Here is a 19745-nt window from a genome sequence, read left to right as displayed (position 1 = left end):
TCCTTTGCATAAATCATAGTAATTTAAAGTAAAGTTTAAGAAAACAGGTAATAATGGTGAGAGATTGCTTTCTTCAGTCTTGTGTCTGTGCATTCTCTTCCTTTTTAAAGTAATCTTTGGGTTTTTTGCTTTATTTGACTCCTGGCAGATGAAGGAGATCCTCCTGGCTGAGATTTAACTCTTACAAACTCCTGAGGGAATTGTAATAACATAATAATGTTTAAGGGAATGTTTTCATTACTGTAAATTTAAATAGCTAAGTGCTGTTAATAGGGGGGAGCAGCCCACCAGAGTAAAAGAGAAACATAAAGACATAAGGTGCGATGAGACTTTTGAAATTTATTTTGGTAGGTTTTTCTCAGTTCAGTGTTGGGGAAACTTATCTCCCAGTCTGTGCCTGGAAAATACTGTTTCTGTTTTTCTTCCTCCAAATTACATCGTCTCATTTGTACCAGGCTGGTGCACTGAAAGCTGGAGCAGCTATAGTAATAACATCTCAGGTGAAGGTGGTGTAGGGGAGAGTGGCACAGCCCTGGGATGGCAGCATGAAGCCCCACTGTTCTCCACCCACGATGGGGTGCACCAGAAGCCCTGCCCTTGACATCTCCACCAAAGCCTTTCCCTTCCATCACGTCACCTGTGCTTCCCATTGCCGTTGTTTTCGCTTTCAGCAGGCTTCCGGAAAACATGTAGGGCTTAATCAAACATTGCTCCTGGCTTACATTCTTCAAATTTTTTGATAAGCAACTTTGTGGCATTTTTGTTGTTTTCCACCCACCAGACCATACCAGGCAGTTGTCAGTGGAGAAAAGATGGCAAAGAGGTTAACTCATTGGTGTAACTCCTGGTCAGCTGCAGTTTCCTCTCTGGCATGTGCTTGATGGGGCTGTGCATTTCTTACCGAAGCTGCTTTAAGTAACTAAGAAAAAATAACCTTCAAGGAAGAAGAAACATGGACTGATCTCATTTTGAAGCATATCAGAGATCATGAAACAAATATGTGACACTGTCTCTTTCCTTAATGATAGTGGTGGTTGTGCAGTGATGGTGATAGCCTGTGGTTCCAGAGGTGAGGGGAAGGAAGGAAAGTAATTTCACCAGATTATTTCAGAACTGTTTAAGTCTACTACAAGTGTGTTACTCATTTTAGACTTCAGTGCTTTCTTGAATCAGCATCAGAGCTTTGGCAGTGAAAACTTATCCAACTTTCATTGTTCAAAAGGAAGGAAATAACATCTTATTTTTCTGATAGAATCAGACCTGCTCCCTGTGCTGCAGCCCACGTGCACTGTTATAAAAGCAGTGACTGTGTTGGTTTTTCCTGTTTGTGTCACAGCAGAAGCTTTGGTGCGTGTTGCTCAGAAGTTAGTTACTACAGCACCCATCCTTCGTCCTCTTGTGCCGTGGCAATAGGCTCATGAGTTGAAGACACTTTTTTTTTACTTAAAATTTTGCCATGAAAGATTTAGTTTCATCCTTTTCTGTTTTTATCTTGCTTAAAGTATTCTGACGAATCTTAAAATGTCGCTCTTTCTGAAGAATTACAGCAGAGTTTGGTGCAATTTTAGAAAGTTTACAGATGTGCCACTGGGATTTGCTGAGGTTTTGTGTTTAATAATTTGGATATTGCTATTTCTGAAGATTTTATAGAACTTAGTCTTAAAGCTCATGGGATCGTTTGTTCTGACTTGCATATGAATTATAAGCCAGTAATTTGCATGTATTTATTCTTAAATTGAGCCTAAATGCTCATGTTGGATTAAAGCTTCAAGATGTTTGACTGAAACCATCTTATAGAAAGGGACAAACATCAAAACAAGTTTAGTTCCTTGTGTATGGAGTGTCAGAGCCTAATTATCCTTCCCTTTTTTCATCCAAATTTATAATTAAGGTCTTTCTGCTTTCATTTGCCACTGGTTTGGTTATGTGCTAGATTAGAGAGAGCTGTCAATGCTTTTTCTTCCCCCCCTGTGAAGGAACATAAGAACTGCAGGTGCCTCCTAGTTTTCCTTTTTCATCAGCTAAACAGTTTGAACTCAGAGTCTAATTGGAAGGCACTTTCTGCAGTCCTCCAGTGATTCCTGTAATGTTCTTCTACATTCACCTGAACTTTATTCTTATCCTTTAAAAAAGTGCAAATTGAGCTTGTATTCTATATTTTTGGTCTCAGTAATGCTTTTTAAGATCACGTTTTGAGATTTAAAATCTTGCCTGGGCTTTAGCCCAAGTCTGTAACCAAACTGTTTTACAGCTTGTTTTTTTTTATGGCCATAATTGAATGCAGCTACTGTGGCTGTAAGAACTAGGTTTCTCATTGTGTACAGGGTGAATCTCATGTGATTATCATCTTCTAGTGTTTTTCTTAAACTTCAATGCAGTTATGTACCAAATTAAGTTATATGCAAAAACTTCTTTTTCCTTGGAGAGAGAGTGAATTTATTTCAGTGTGATAAATCAGAATGCCCTTTATAATCGCCAGTATTTTGGCAGACTGCTAAACAAGGAAGAGAATGCAGTCCAAAGTATATGTATTTTTAAGCTTGGTCTTGCCCAAATCCTCTGAAACTGTGAATTCTGTTAGACACATGATCTCTTAGCTGAAGTATAACTGAGGCTGGCTTTGCTTTACCTAACTAAAAATTACATTTGATTTAAATATGCACATCTGTTTAACTGGAAATAACATCTACAGAGAAAGGTTTTTTTTGGTTTTTTTTGCACTGTTAATGAGACTAACTTTTTCTTAAAAGGTGATTTTGGGGTGCAGGGTAACTAATAGAAAAAGTATCCACTTTAAATGTTTAAATGTTCTTTCTTTAGAGTAGCAGTGTGTTGCTTCTGTGAATTTAAATATCTCTTTGTCTTTGATTATTCTATTATAAAATGAGTAAACCCTTCACATTGTGGCTGTTTTTTATGACACTTTTCAAATAGTAGAAAGAACTGCAGATAACACTGAGGATGTATGAATATATACTTTTCATTAGGATGGAAGTAATCTTTTGATGGACAGTGCCCTTTGGTGATGAGTTACTAGCTTCAGATAGGTGTCTATAATTTCATTTGTTGATGACAGATTTGTAAGAATTTGTTGCCAGATTGAAAAAGACATTTGTTTTCAAGTTGTACAATAAATTAAGACATCTAAGATCAACCAGAGACTGAAATCTTACGCATTGGTCCTAATGGTCCTGTATGCCAGCAGGAGTGGCATGGAGTGGCATGGTCTCATGGGTGGCCTGTGGGATGCTCTGATTTGCCTAATGTATTTCTTTGACAGAGCTGGGAGTGGTCGAGTTGCAGGTACACACAAACAGCACTTTCTTCTGACCATGAGACCCTCTGCTTTTCCTCAAAGGGTGGTTGGGAGCCATCACCTCTCAGCAGCACTTGTCTTCTTTTGGCTACCTTGTGCTGGGTGACCTGCACTGGCAGGCTTTGCTGCTCCCAGTGCCCGTTTTCTCCTCTTATTTTCTCGCAGGCAGTTTGAGAAAGGCAGATGGATGTGTTTGATGGCTGCTGTTGCTGGGGAGGATGTGAGAGAAGGGATGTGGGGAGAAGAGGACGTGTGGTGCTTTGTGGGGTTCAGCGGTAGAAATGAGCCACTGTCTGGCAGTGGGTAGCTGCCTCTCCCAAGATGGTTCAAAATTCCTGGTCTTGCCTTTTGCAGCTGCTGAGGTTGGATCTTACTGGCCTTCTTTTGGTTCCTGTCTGATGAACAACAGTTTATCCAAGAGCCAGTGCTTTTTGGTAGTTTGTGCTTTTTTTCAGAGAGACTTTTAACTCCTCTGTTGGTTTATTGCTTCTGCATAATAGCTTTTCATAACACAGGAATCTTAAACAGTTGCAACTTGAGTGCAAGATGTGGCAATTGGTTTTCTGTTCTTTTCAACCCTGCAAGCAGACTGTAAGACTACTGGGTTGTTACTACTCTCCAAGCAGATAATTTTCTAGGCCTGAAGGAAAGGAATGCTTGTCTGTTTAGTGGCAGGGTTTTGTAAGCTGAGTTCAGTGTAATGTTGCTGATCCTATTCTGTTTACTGAATTTGAACAGCTGCACTTTAAAAGATTTGCAGAAAAATGATCTGTAGTGGTTTAAAAAAAATACACATTTTTTGTTTATGGTGATGTATTGTGCTATTTAATAAAAGATGAAGAGGATAATAAAAGACAACATCTTTTGCCATTTTGAAATTCTGATTGCCCTTTACTTAATGAATTGCATTCTGCATTCAGCTTAATGGAAAAACTGTCCTGAAATTGAAAACAATTCTAACAGTACTATCTATCTCAATGGATGGTTGTTTTTTTTTTCTCTCTGTCTAAACAAGATGCAGAAAATAACAGAAAAAGATTCTTTCTAATTCACAGTCGTTTCATGTCAGAACTCTGAGTAGTAAGATGACCTTCCTAGAATCTTCTCCAAGCTTGGCTGCAAACTGTAATTTCTGGGGAAATAAAAATAGCTTTACCTTGAAATCTCTGTATTTCTTTTTCTTTGCGGTTTTGATAATAAAAATAATAAGCCTCCTTTTCAACTGAGGAATTGCTCTTTTGAGTTCCTCAGTTCTTTCTGGTGAGTAGAAAGATGATGTTTATTCTGGGAGTTATGTCCAGGTACCAACAGGATGTCAGGCTGTTCACTTCATGAGCTGCAGAATGCAGGGACATGGAAAAGACAACAAGAGACCATAAAGGCAGAAAACACAAATAGAAAGTACAGTTGAAGAGACGTGTGTGGTCAGGAGAAAAATGCAGGGAAGTTGAAGATGTAGTAAATTAGTAAAGGGAAAGGGAGAAGAGAGTATGGTGTTGGACAGGAGACACTGTGGACAGAAGAACTTGACCTCTGAGCAAAAAGACTGTTTTGTTTTCCTAAGACCTGGGTCTTATTTTCCAGTTTTGCTGAGCTGTGACAGAGATATGGAAGAGGAGTGAGTGAAATGTAGAGGCCTGGGATAGTCACAGTGTATCAGGGCTCATATGTACTCTCACAGAATTACCTGCGTCACCTGCTAAAGAATGTGTATCTACAGATTAAGGGAGTTTTGGGAACTAAGGTTGAGACAGAATTTTACGATTTTCTTTCTCTGTCAGTGGCTGTGTGCTGTAGTAGCATGCTTTCAAGTGGATGCAGGCATGGAAGAGTTTTGGCTAGTGGAGTGGAATTTGGGAACAAGTAAATTCAATGGATTTTAAGCTCAATAGGGAAAATAACATTGACAGAAACTTGTATAAGCTGTGATAGATTCAAATAGATTGAAATCTTTAACCTAGTAAGTATTTTTAAGGACTTTTTTTTTTTAAGAAGTTGTCACAACAAGATTAATTTGTGAAGTATCAGGAAAGTTCCAAGTTTCTGTATCTTGACCATTTAAAACATTCTGGCCCTAGACTTGACTTATTTACATTCAGCTGCAACAACTACTTACTTTAATAACACCTAATCTTGCAAACCCATCTATCTACAGATGGTAGCATATTTGTTTTATAAGACTTAATTCTTCTATAATTACATATTACAGGCCATGCTCCTGTGCTTAGCAATGGCTTTGGGGCATGGTAGGAAGAAACTGATGGTAAATGGATAATTCCTGACTTCTTGTGCACAAACTTCTCAAGCTGCTTTATCTGTTTTAATCCAAAAGCAGCCCTTAATCTGCTGTTATTATCTGCTATTAATCTGTTTAATCCCAGAGATGTGTAGGTGCAAATGATTTGCGTGCCAAAATAAACCACTTGAGAAGAAGGATAAAAAAGTAGGCATCAAGATGGATTTTGTTTTACAACAGCTGCTTAAGTATATGAACTTCATCTATTAAAAATAATGAGAAAATCTGTGTATGCCATTGGATAATCATAAATGTTTTCATGCTATTCTTTATTTCTTTGTTTCCAGATTTGAACATGGAATTCAACCCATCAGATCATCCACGGGCCAGTACAATATTTCTCAGTAAATCGCAAACAGATGGTAGGTTACTGAATTTATTACAGTATTTGCTATTGCAGTTATCTCTAAACCCTTTATTAGAATACATGTGGTAGTATTTTAATATATAATTCCCCTCACAAAAAAGGGGCTTTTACAGGCAGCATGTTAGAGTTGAAAGAAGTGACACCTTTAGTTAATTATTTTGTCAGAGCTGTAGTAGAAAGTGCAGGTTTGAGTCCTATCATGTCCTGAAACTCTAAGTTGCAAATAGTCACTGTATCAGAACTACAGATATAGGTAAATCCAAAATACTTTGTGAAACTGTTTGGTAGTTTTTTTAAAACTGAACATTGAGCCAACTTCTGGGAAATGTGTGAGGAATATATACTTGAGAAAATGCCTGTTTACATTAGCTTGAGAAGACAGTTTCCTCCAATATAGCTGATGCTGTAAATGAGCTCAGTACTAGATTTTAATAACAAAACAACTCACCCAAACATCCTTTGTTCTTCTCTTATTATGAATTTTATATAATCATGTATTTGGATATTGTATTTTTTTTAATTAATAGACAAAATGATCCTTCTGGAATTGCATCTATTAAGCAAGCCTCTTGATAGAGTTAGAAGGATAGAGGCCATTTACTTTGCCTTTTTCATTCTCTGTTGGACATGTTTGACATGTTGTTTTAGAAGTAGATGAATAATCAATGCAAAGCACATCATTTTCTGCCAAGACTTTCTAAGTAGTTTCTATGTGGTAATTCTGACTGTTCTGTATGAATTCTTTGTCCTCCTTTCTGCTCCTTATAGATGCCATTTTTGATTTACATAGTAAAATACAGTTTCAAGCACAGCAAGTAAAAATATTATAGTTTTCACTTACTGTGTATTTTTTACTAATTTTTGAGCATGACTAGAACAAAGAGGATATACATTTAGTCCCTAATTGAATAGTGATTATATGAGTACCTCTTTTGCCCTTCAGATTGTCCTTCTGAATTCAGCCCTGGTTCTGTCAATGCCTTATTCCGTGGTTTTGGATGTGATTTATCATTCTAATCTGGTTTGGTAGTGTGTAAAATGAATATGGTAATATTGCCATAGTACACTGTATTGTTGATTGATTATGAAGATATATCTGTTTTATAGGGTTTTTTAATAGTTTTTTGAGACTGTATAAATCCATCTTGATACTATATGTTTCCTGTTACAGCTTCTTACAGAAACAAAACAAAACAAAAGCCCAAGTCCAAACACTAAAATTTTGACTGGGCCTGATGATAATTCTTACTTGTAGTAATAGCTGTTAAATTATTACAGTATGTAGTTAATTATAAGTATTTTATTTAATGACAGTTTACACCTATGCTAGAGTTGGTCTATGAAATTTTGTTCTAATTAAAGTAATATGAAGACCGTATTTTTGAGTGAGAACAATGAATTTAGTGAAACAATATAGAGACATTATTAACAGGAGTGTAAGATCTGTTCAGTTCTCTGTGATCATGGTGGAACAAATCCGAAGTCTGTCGTGTTTGTACAAAGGAAAAAGGATTCTGGAAACATGCATCTATTGATGTATTGCCAAGAACTATCCCATTCTGGTGGGACAAGTCACAGTAGTAATGGTTTTGCTTGTCTGTGGAACCAAGTGAACTGTAGGAGTTCTCACACTATTCAAGGATGTTGCCTAACACCAAAATGCAATAAAATGCTTGTTAAGGGGAAAATAAGATTGCATAAGATTGCATTCTGACAACCTGCTGTGGAGCCTAGGGGACTCCCAGTACTTCTTAATTCAGTGTAGGAGGGGGAAAGCTCAGCTGGCAATGTTGAAAACACCGAACTGGGGCGTGTAGCTGCCTCTCTCCATTACTTGTATAGTTTTGGGCTGGCAAACCTTCTTGTTGACTGCGAGTGAAAATATTTCTATAGACCAGAACTGAAGACATTTAAAATATACATATTGGAGAGCTGAGATACATCAAGACTCAAGGTTTCATCCAGAATTTGACTGTCACTCTTGAGTGTTTACCTTGTGTTTCTAAAAGCAGGAGAGAACCAAGTCCATCACTATGTGTTAAAGTGACTTAGCAATGTTACTTTCAGGAAGTTCCACATTTAGCTTTCCAGTAGCCCTGTAGTTTTTCAGCCTGACTGGTAGTCTTGTAGCACTGTCCTGGCATAGGAGCTGTGCTTGAGTGGCTTGTGATCAATGTGTGAATGAAGAGCAATGAGCTGATTACCCCAAATACAATGAGACAGGACATGGCATAACTGGATATTACATGGTCTGATGGTCCCATTGTCCTGTGAAGACTGAATGCCATGCTAAGCATCTAAATCTGTTCTGTCCCTCTTAGTAGGTAGGCTGAATGCATCCTTAGCTACCTGAGAGTTCAGTGCACCTGTAGAAAAGTTGAAGACACAAATATTAATTCAATTCCTAATGGAAGTAGCTTTTCTAAATGTTTCCAGCTCTTTGTGGAAATTTTCTAGCTGCTCAATCTTGCATCAGTAATTCTCCCTGTTTAGGGAGCTGGTAAAGAGTATAATCTTTCATGTCTAACTTCTGTGACTGCTTTAAGCAAATTCTCCCCAGTTTGCTGAGTTTGGCCTGTAAGCAGGGGGGTTTAGGTGACTGAAAAGCTGTGCACTATTTAGTGTGTGGTTGTGGTTAAGCCAGGGTTTCCAAACATTAGCACTCCAATAATAGAACTTCCTTTCCTTGTAAGAGCAGGAGGGCAACAGTTGCTATGTTAGGGTGCTGGTAATGGTCTTTTCTGAAAGTGGGTTACAATTGTCCAGCTCTTCTAACTTACATTATGCTTTGCACTTTCAATGTATTAGCTAAATTTTGCAGTATCGATGTAACAATGGGCTTCAGACAACAAGGATTTTGAAACTGTAGTAAGTAGTAAATAGAAGTTAAGTAAGCTGTGCTTACTCTTTGTTAACTGTGACTAGTTTCCTGTCTCCTATAAAACAAAAATAAATTATTTACAAACTCCCAGAATCTGAGACATTTTTACGATGTAATCCTCAAGGATTTTTGTCTTTGATCCTGAGATGGGTAATAGTAAGGTAGTCTATAGAAATTGCACAAATAAAGTTTCAATTACAGCTCAATGAAGAATACATAAATGCATATACACACACGTACATATGTGTGTGTGTGTGTTTTCTTACTCTTCCCTTTCAGGGTAATGTATTTTCCTACTACTTCAAAAACTCAACAGTAACAATTGAAAGTGCTAGCAGAAATAGGAAGAGGTCATTGCCCTTAGACTGAAGAAAAGTAAGACAAATTTGGCAGCATCTCAGTTTCTGGTTGAAGAGTTCTATTCCAACTTTAAAGTTTTAAAATGTTAGAGAGAAGGTACAAGCTTAAATGTTTAAACTGACTAAATCTGTTCAGCTTCATTTCATCAAAATCCCATGCTTGAAAGCCAAGTGATGGAGTTACTTCTTTACAGTCATTTTAGCTTGGCAGAAGTGGCCTTTTGCCTTGTGCAATAATTGTCTTTCCCTTGTTTAAAGGGAGGGCTGAGATCACAAAAGTCACAGAAGTGGTGACAATATGGGTTTCTGCCTTGCCTCCCCATTGGAATATGTTCTGGAAAGAGCTGAGCCTTATGCTGTGGCTGAGTGGGCCAGAAGCAAAAAACAGAGCTGCTGCCTTGTCCCTCACGGGAGAATCCAGGCCAACTGAATTTCTGTTACATGGGGAAAATGAGAAAAAGGAGGTCAACATGGTGCTTAGAAGAATGTGCAGCACAAGCAGTGCTTGAGGAGGGGGAAGGGAGTGGGTGTGTATAAGTACATTAATATATTCTTCTGGAGATTGGAAATAGCAAATGGCAATGAGCTGTGAGTGAAATTCTTGCTTTGATAAATAGATTATTGTACTTTCATGGTGAATTGAATAATATTATGGATACAAGGGAAAATGCAGAATAGAAAAACCAAGGTGGGGGGGGAAAATGTGATGAAAACGGAATTTGGAGTGCTTATGCGGGCTGTCTTTATAAGATATTTGTCCATAAGAACTTGGTATGTGGTATAATGGTGATTAAAACAGTTAAATACTTAACTGTGTTCACAGTTTTGCTGTTAATTTTCATTTATATACTTAATTAAGTTTATATGCAGCGTAACAGAATTGTTTACTGCCTCTACATTGCAATATTCAATACTAGACAAATACTTTGGCTATTCTTAGAAGTGAGTATCTATCAGCGTTTTGTTGCTCTCTTTAGATTACTTATGTCCTTGCTGGTGTTAAAAGCAGTGTGTGGGATTTAAATGTAGGTCACTGTTTTAGCAGGGTTTTAAGAAGTTTATTTGCTTGACGGTCAGAATTTTCCTGCTGTTCCTGTTTAATTCTGTTTCTTGTACAATGTCCATAATTGTGGATCTGAGCATGTGCTAAGTGACATGGCTAACATCTGTCATGTGTGATTCTCCTTTCTGCTCCCTGGGAGGAAAATTATGTAAGGATTTTAAAAAGTTTTTTCTTATTTTCTTTTAATTTTATGTCTGCGTTGAACACAATTATTTATTAGTATTCACACATGCAGCCTTGTTTATTTGAGATTGCTTGCTTATAAAAAATCACAAATAATGGCTTCTCATCCAACAGGGAATGGACAGGCTGTCCCACCATTATAAGCACTCTTATTTTGCTAAGTGCGTTGGGTTGCATAGCTTTTATATCATGGTGCACCAAAGTGCATTTAATCACCTACAGCATGAAACCATTATTATTTTAATCCTGCAGTTTGATTTATGTGTTAGTTGCCTCCAGACTTGTATCCTAAATGCTGTGGTATTTTCACTGGAACAGAGCTCCACAGGCTCTCTATGGGGTGAGTTAATTGGGAAAGTGCTTTAAAAAATTAAACAGTATATTTAATCAGCTGTAATAAACATTTGCCTGACAACTGAGACTCTATACATCTATCTTTCTTGTTGTTGCTGTTTACTTTCTGAATATTTTGACTAATTGTGGCTTTGACTTGCAACCCTTTGCTTGTTGTGACTGGTTCATACATGCCAAAGTAATATATTTTTGTTGTTACATCTGACATAAGTAATAGTTTCAGGCTTGAACCTGATCATTATAGAAGACAGTGGTATAATGCATATAGTTTCAAGGCTCTTCTTTGGGAGTTAGTGCACAGTAAGCTATGATGAGACTTCACTAACTGTAGCTTAGCTCTTTAGGTGCTTCCATACCTGCAAGATGGTGTAGGCCACTTTGCAGCAAGGTGCCTTGCAGGAAGTCACTGGTGGCTTGGGAGTACCCACCCACACAGAGAGCTGGTGAAGGATGGCTAACCCATTGCTTGCTTGGGCAGCAGCTTATTGCATATTAACTTTCCCATGCAGACCAACACCTGGTGAAGTACCCAAATGGATGGGAATTTTAATCCATCACCACGCTAGTGAGCACAAATGCTTTTATGCAGACAGATATATGTGCCTTCTGTTTTTGATATATAAATACACTTGGTTAGTGCAAAAGCCATTATAATGTTGCACATAGATAGTTTCCTGTTCTTTTTATTATGAATGGTATATAAGAAGTTTACTCGGGAAAAATAGTCATGTAATATTTCTATCATATTTTGTGTTTTTGCAGTGAGAGAAAAACGCAAGAGTCTCTATATAAACCACGTAAGTGAAAATGCCTCGCTATGCAGCTTTCTCCTTGTTGTCTATATTATACAGTAAATAATAGTTATCACACATGATTTCCATATTGGTGAGGGGGTGCTGGTGCTTCAAATGTCTGTTCTGCGTCAGGATCCAGAAATATAGGTCTCGGCTACTGAGTTAGTGGAACAGATCCATTGGTTGAAGACAGTATCGTGCTCACAACCAGTGTGTGTAGGTAACTGGTACCTGAGACAAAGAGCTGCACACATTACTATGATTTTAAAAGTTATTACAAAAACTCTCAAAACTTTAAATTACATTTGTTAGCAAGTCTGCTTTGGCAGAGAGCTGCAGCATTTGGTATTTACACAGAGGTTCTTAAGTGTCTGACCAGTGTTGATGCAATGTAAATGTGGATTGACATGTATATGCTGAGTATGAAGATGAGGTCTTGATACACTAGTGTACCCTGGGCATTTTTCAGTTAAATTATCTTCTGCTTGAATTAAATTCTTTGTGAAGCTGAGAGCAAATATATTGTAGCCTGTTTTGGGTACAGGACCAGGCTCTTTGCCCCCGTTGGTATTGTTTGTATTACTGAAGCACCTGGAACCAGTGTGGTTCCCAGTATGTTAAGTGTTATGCTAAAAAATCTGGAGGGAAAGAATTAATTGTCTCCCAAGTGGTATTTGCCTTTAGGGTGAAATGGAGAGAAGTTCTCCAACTTTCTCTGGTTATACAGGCCATAATTTCGTTAATAATTCTTAAGCTGGTACAGCTGCTGGAAGAAGCAGATGTGGATTATAGCCTCTGCATCCCTTTGTGTTGGAGAGAACATTTGTGCACCTCCAGGTAAACTGGACTGGGGCATGAATGCACAAATTCTACACAGCTAAAAGCAAAAATGGATCTGCCCCTAAATGTGATTCACTTCAGTGCTTCCCCTTGTAGAAAGAGAGGGAGGAACAGAGACAGGAGTGAGCTGCTGAGCAGCAGTGTACAAGGCAGGACTGCTTCATTTATTGTCAGAACTGGTTTGTGCTGAGTTTTTCTGAAAATACTGCATGGCTTCAAAAGCAAGCTGAGATTTCCAGTTTCCCAAGAGTTAAGATTCGAGAAATCATGAGGTAACTGTGAGGCTTATAAAAGCCTTAAAGTTGGCTCCACAAGCTTGGCAGATATTCTCAGTGCTTCTCATCTTCTGTGCTCCCATAAAACATTTCCATTGTTTACAGCACGTGTGAGAGCGGTTTGGAGTGCGGTTGGGTTGTTATAAAGTGACTTGTAAAGGTAATGCACTGGGTTCCTGTGAACTTAATAATGTGTGCTCAGTAGCTTCTAGTGTGCCTCAAACTTGGAACATTTAATGCAGAAAAATAAATATTTAGATGCTGCAAAGAAAAGTATTAACTGAGTTTATGTGACAGACCACTTTGTGTTATGGATAAAATTCTCATTTGTTCATGTAATGTAAAAGATGAGTTTTGCGCAAAGATTACTATTACAAATGCTTCTGGAAGCAAGCTGTTGCAAACCCTAGCATAAAACATTTTTTAAGCAGTGCTGGACCTGTTCCAGAAAAGGGAAGGGTGGTCATATCACTGAGGAGTTGTGTTGTAGGGAGCTCAATGTAGCAGCTTCTGCAGTAGGTACCCTAAGCACTGTACCTCCTTCTAGTTTCTATCATCATTCGAAGCCTTGGCTAAGGTTGCAGCAATGTAAACTTCCCCCAGTAGTCTGGTTTACTGCTACCTTAAGTCTGACTTGCTTTTTACTTCAAAGTATTTCTTCTGAATTACAAAGCTAAAAATAACCTTTATGAGGCTGAAGTCCTTATTGTGGCTTTCTCTGTGTGTCCTTACAAGTCAGTTAAGTTTTTTAGCAATACTCATAGATAAGCTACATTTTCAAATGTGGCCTGTGATGTTGAAGCTGTTACTTCAGCACACCTGTGCGTATTCATCCACCACCTCGTAAATATTCAGTCTGCTAACGCTGATGCACAAAACTGGTGATCATTTTTGAAGTGGTTGCTGTGGCCTTTAACTGGGAACTGTGTTTAGGTTTGTAGACTGCAGAGAACCATCATAATTTTCTGAGTCTGCTTTGTTTGACGAAATTTTAGGAAACAGTTAAATGTAACAATTTTGTGTGACCATTTGTAGGTAGTATTTACATGATATGGAAATGTATTATATACCCTATTGGTTTATCAGTTCTTTTCCAATATTTTTCAGTGTGTGCTAAAGTGCATTCTTAACAAGAGCTGTTGCTACTCATCTGTTTCCTTGTTGATGTGAAGTTGATGATGGGTCCCTTCATATGCTCTGGAGGAAACCAGCCAGAGAACATAAATTTTGGAGCTTTGTTTTGTCCTCCTTTTACAGCAACTCACTAGAATGCAGCACTCTTCTCTTTTTTGGCTTTTCAATAACATCATCTCTTTTTTCTTTCTTTTATAAGTCTTCTATACTTATTTTCCTCTTGTGACATACAAGAAAGATGAACAACAAAATATTTTTATCCTTTTGTTTGCTATCTTACCGGTTATTTTACAGGCAGAGCTGAAAATCTCCCAAATTATCAGGGTGGCTGGCTGGCAAGAGAAGTATTAAGGAATGTTGTGCTTTTTCTTCCTTAACTGCTTGTGTAGTTTTGTGTAGTAATAGATGAGAATAGTAGTTTATACAGTTTCAAAATGGTATGTATGGAAAACATTATTTTAATGAATATAAACTCTTTTTTCATTTAGAAATGCACTTTCTCATTATAATACCACTGTTCTGTTCCTTTCTTGCCTGCTCTTGTTTGTAGAATATTTTAATTGGTTGAATAGTTTCCTTTCATCCCCCAACACAAACAGTGGGTTCCTGCTTTGATTTATTATGCTTTGTCAAAGGTTGGCAGTTGCCAACTTTCAGATTCACCTTGTCAGTAGGTGTGATGGAAGAAGCCAGCAGCTGTTCTTTTTTTGGGGTGGGGAAGGCAAGGGGAAAGGAATTAGTGGCGGTGACAGGGTGCTGTGGAGAAGCTGTCATCTCCCAGTCTTCTCACAGGGCTCAGGGAGACAGACAACAGTTTGGAGATGGTGCTGGATCCTTTGCATAACTTCTAGCATCCTTGTCAGTGCTGGAGGTTACTTGCCTTCAGGGTACCTGGTGTGTTTGCTTTCTTACAGCCTATTTTCATTTCTAAGCAGTTGCAGCACACTTTACTTCCAGTTCCTGTTGAACTGGCTGTTGGTTTTTTTTGTGCTGCTTTAATGCTGCTTCAGTGTGCACTTGTCTTCTTTTAATCTGATTAGTCAAGCTGCTGAGGGGGATAAAGATGCAGACTGAGATAGAGCCATTTCCTTTTTCTGAGAGGAGAGATTGCATCAGTGTCTGTGCCTGTACAAGGATAGCAAACAGGAAAACATTTTTTATGGTTTGGGGGGGGGATGGTTGGAGAAAAAGTGAATTTTTACAGTACTTAGTTCTTTGTACTGGGAGATTATTGGGGCTTTTTTTGCAGGGGAAAGGAGCAGGACAGAGGAGGTAAAAGTTGTTTTCTCCATCAGGTTTTTATAGTAGTTCTCCCTTTTGGACAAGATGAAAATGGTCTGCTTGCCGAAGTACTTTCTTCTTGATAAGATGCATTCTTAAAGTTGAATCTGTGTTTATGAGCAGTAGCACCCAGTAAAAATAAGGGAATATTTTTTGTATATTGGAGAATTTCTGAAGGAAGATAAAATGAAGGAAAAGAAAAGGAACATAAAGGGGAGTAATACATCTCTTCTGTATGTATTTGTTTTTTATTCTTGTGACCCTTCATGAGCTTTGTAGTAACAGCTGCCTTTCAGCATTGTCTTGTTTAGGGATCTGGACATGACTTCCACTGTCTGCTACTTGGCAACTGGATGTTCAGATCCCAGCAGACTAATACCATTTTTATCATTCCAAGTAGAAAAGCTAACATCTGTGTATAGACCAAAATTTTTTCAGCATCCTGGGCATCATTCATGCAAGAGCCCTGGTTCCTCCTTCAGTGATTCACATCAGAAAAGGCTTCTTCCTAGTGGCAGTGCTGCTGATGGGGACTAGCAAAGAACAGAGGGGTCTTTTGCTGTATGTGGTGTGGCACAAGCAATTTTGTCATTTTTGCATGCTTGAAATAATATTGCTCCTGTGTAACCCCCAAGTTTTTCTGTCAGAGTGGAAAAAGAGGTTGTTCTGCTTCCCTAATGTTAAACTACACATGGTTGATAATAAAACACTTTTAGCTAGTGATTATAACAGTAAATACGGTACATGCTGAAATGGGAACATAATCTAAAAAGTGCTTTAATCCATGAAGAACGCAAAGCACAGCGTAAAATGTGAAATGTTGTTTTTGTTAAGTGCCTGAAGCTGGCTGTTGTAAAGGTTTATAATTTATGTCCAGATTTCTGAAGATATTTTAATTAACATTCCTTACTCAAAGAGAACAACAAGATAAACTAGAAGATACATTAGAGGCTTCTCAGATGCTCTTGAAGCTCTCCTGCTTAATCTGGTCTTTGCTCCTCTCCATTGCAAGATCACAAAAAAACTGGTCTAGAGGGGGCCTTAACAGGCCGTTTAGCCCATCTAGCAGATGCCTTACAGTGATGCCATCCTTAGCAGCTGCTGCAGGTTTTCTTTAATGGCTTACTTAAACTTCCTGTTGAAATATTTTTTCCAGTGTTTTTCAACCCTTTGCTTCTTTTCCTGTCATATGGAGTGAAGACTTTTACTTCTCCCATCAGCCTCAAGACAATAAGTTATATGAAATGGCAAACTTCTGTAGAGAGAGGAACAAAAAAATAACTGTTGAGGTGGAATGAGAGCACACAGGAGCATTCTTTTACAAGGTTGCTGTGTAATACTTGCTGTGCTGGGAGCCTGGTAAAGTCCCTCTGGTCAAGTTGCACAACGCTAGCAATTGTAGACTATGTAAATACAGGCCTTGGAGCTACTCTTAGTGTTCAAAGAAATATTTAATCTTTTCAGGTTTGTAAAACAGGGTGCTTTATCATTGGTTAAGTAGAGCCAGTGTACTGTAGAGGAGTTTACTGGTAGTTGCTGACCCCCCCATGAGCTCAGTGGAATTCTGACATAGTTTTCTCTAGTTAACATCAGGAAGGACAAGCTTTGGGAGCTTTGGAAGTGTAGACCTAGTTAGTCTAAGGCATCCATTTTGAACATTATCAAACATTGATGAGACTAATCAACTGAGGCCAGAATTGAATCATATCATAGACTGGTAGAATAGGTATTACTTAAGAGTGGTTAGACTGGATCTTTTTTTGTTAATGTAGAGGTTGGCAGAGAAAGGTAAGCATACAGTGGTGCAGTTTCCTGCAGTTTTTGTTCAGGTGAATGTACCCATGTCTAGCCACTAAATGTAGACAATTGTGCTGTAGCATCGAATTATGCAAGATGAAAGTAAATGCAGAGCTGTGCAGAGAATTGTGTTGCATGGCTTGATTGATTTTAGAAGCGCTTTATTGGCCTGTAAAATGTTTCTTCTGTGAAGAATGTTGTCAGAACTAAAACATGTCCTGAAGCAACAGAAGATCCCCAGGATAGGGACCTCCCTTTTCAAAGTCAGAAGCAGTCCTGGTATTTTTGCTGGCTGTTGTAATTTGGCTTCATGTGTACTTGCACATGCCAGTTTTGCCTATTAGCATTCTGGCCAGCCTCTACTGCCTGGAAGCTAATGGGCATGTCTCCACAGATGGGTTCAAACAGGCCTCAAATTTTCCATGAAGGACATACTATTTAATAGTACCTTTTAAAGTCATGTGGTAACTTACACCTGGTTTGATGGAAGAAGAGAGAGTACTGTCATTATTTAGGACAGAATCTGCAAATTATCTTTTGATTGACAAGTGCAAAAGAACACTGAAAAAGGCTGAAGCTCCTCTGCCAAACTGGGAGCTGACTGGCTAAAGGCCAGCTGAAAAGCTGTACAAAAGCTGTATAGCTTCATTAGGGAAGTGTTGCACCCAGATGAACAAAGCCTGCTGAGCACCAGGGCAGAGTGCCACGCCAGTGTGGCTAGAGGGCTTCCAGGGCAGAGCTGGCTGTGATACCCCCCTGGTTGATTCTGAGCATGGGGTTTGGTCAGCACGCATACATCCATTAACCGTTTCTACCTCAAAACACCCTGAAATTACTATTTTAACAGAAGAAACAGTAACACTTCCCCTTTCCCCACAAACTTTGGTTTAATTTCTGAGTGGTACTAAAAAGAAGGCTGAGAGAAGTTAATCCTTTTTTGTATTCTCATTGTGAATTAGTTGGGAACTTGTGATTCCTTTCATAGCAGGTACATAACAGCAGTTCTGCAGAACTTGTAGGATTTTGATGGCAAACTAAACCATTCTGTTTCATATAAGATATATTTTCTGAAAGCTTCAAATGAATAATATTGTTGAAACATGTTAAAACAACGGTGATTTGAAAAGTTGAAACATTTCAGAGTGAAGCTTGGAGAAAAAGCAGTGATATTTAAAACTTCTGATTTTAAGAGCTAGAAACACCTGGTGTTAAATTGCATTTTCATCTCTTAGAGCTTGCTTTGTAACACATGTAAAAGCTTAGCAAGTCATAAAGAAATTTTTTCCATTATGCATCTTCTGTAATGAAAGAAATGCCACACACCAGCTATTATGTATTCATTGTAACCTGTATTTCCAGCATTTCTTAATTAATGTCTTTGACTGAAATGAGAAAAATAGCAACTGCTTCTGGAGTGAAGAGCTATGAGTCCTCTCCACCAAAAGAATCATAAAATGATAGAAAATTGTTCCAGAATTAATCTCAAGAAGTTGTTCAGTCTTGTTTCCTGCCTTAGAACAACATCTAAGATACCTCGTCTTTACAACTTTCAGTGATAGAGATTCTATGTCTGCTTAAGTCACTTATGCTATCTTTGCCACTAGGAAGAGGTGATAGTTCGGGGTGGGTGGTTATTTGCCATCATCTCCTCTCATACTTGCACGTCCAGTCTTATTTTTTTATACTTCAATATAAGCATACTCTTTTTTATCCCATCCAGAGGGTCATGGAGAACAGCATTCCCTTCAACATGACTTAAGGCCAATATTGTTGCTTTGTTCCTGGAGAAAACCTATCCAGTCTTTCAGTTTTTCCTTCTAAATCAAGTATTTCAGTCTTCCGATTAATCTTGCTGCTCTCTCCTCTTGACTCTCTGAAATTAATTAATCTGTCTTGAAGTATGGTGGCCGAGACTGGACATAAAATTCCAGCTGAGTGAAGTAGAAGAGTGCTCTACCCTGTTGTATACATGGTAGCTCTGTAAATCCTATAGTATGTTTTTGGGTTTTTTTCATAAGAGAGTCCTTTGAAAGTTAATGCCAGCTGCAAATTCAGTAAAAAATACCTTGATTCTATTACCAGAGTTGTTCCACAAGACCTCTGTGGAATGTCCTTTACTTCAGCCTTCCAATTTGAAAGTGATCCCCGGGTAACCAGAGTATAGTTTTCAAAGTAATTTTTACCTCTCATGTTTTCCTTGTTATGCCCTTTGGGAATTTTATGTGAGATGAAGTCAGAAGTCTTTCTCAAGTTGAGAAGCATACTACTGAGTCTCACCTTGGGTACAAAAGTATTACAACATTGCAAGTTAAGGTGCACTTAAAGTGAATCTCACTTCCTGTTTATGAGGTGCTTTTAATTTGTAAATATTTGTAATAGCAGGGATTGTCATGGTTCCATGTGTCCTGTACTCAGTCATGTTTTCATAAGAAGATTTACAAAAGGAGCTATACCAGTCCTTTGTTTCCCCATGTCAGCCTTAATGGTGGGACAGAACCTGAGAAGATCCCATTAATGTTAGAGGTTTTGGCTGATTTCTTCAAAGGCTCTGTATACTTTCTCAGCTCATCTGATTTTTTTACTTAGAGCCTCTCTGACTTGTCTAGATTTTTGTGATCAGCTGTGATGGATTTGAAATGTGAAGACATTATTTCCTGTACAGCTTGGGTGTGAATTTAGCCCACTGGAATGGAGACAGAAGAGGATTTCTCTATAGGACAGTGCTGAATACTGAGGTGATGCTCAGCAACCTGTTTTGTCCTTTGCAAGGATGGAAAAGGCTCCTGTGCAGCGTTTTATGGAGGT

At 38.3% G+C, this 19745-nt stretch overlaps 1 protein-coding gene across 4 annotated transcripts in view; it reads left to right on the top strand.

Moving 5' to 3' along the window:
* CCNY (cyclin Y) overlaps positions 1 to 19745 on the top strand; it is a 121739-nt gene that overhangs the window by 65793 nt on the left and 36201 nt on the right. For 2 of the 4 annotated variants that reach the window (XM_051609278.1, XM_051609279.1), the window contains exons 2-3: positions 5900 to 5974; positions 11582 to 11616. In XM_051609278.1, coding sequence (XP_051465238.1) covers positions 5900 to 5974; positions 11582 to 11616 — 110 coding nt within the window. The other 2 variants (XM_051609280.1, XM_051609281.1) reach the window with 2 other exon arrangements.

The sequence above is a fragment of the Apus apus genome, chromosome 2 (genome assembly GCF_020740795.1).
Source record: "Apus apus isolate bApuApu2 chromosome 2, bApuApu2.pri.cur, whole genome shotgun sequence".
Lineage (NCBI taxonomy): Eukaryota > Metazoa > Chordata > Aves > Apodiformes > Apodidae > Apus > Apus apus.
Note: the sequence above shows the minus strand (reverse complement) of the source record. Positions and strands in the feature narration are given on the sequence as shown.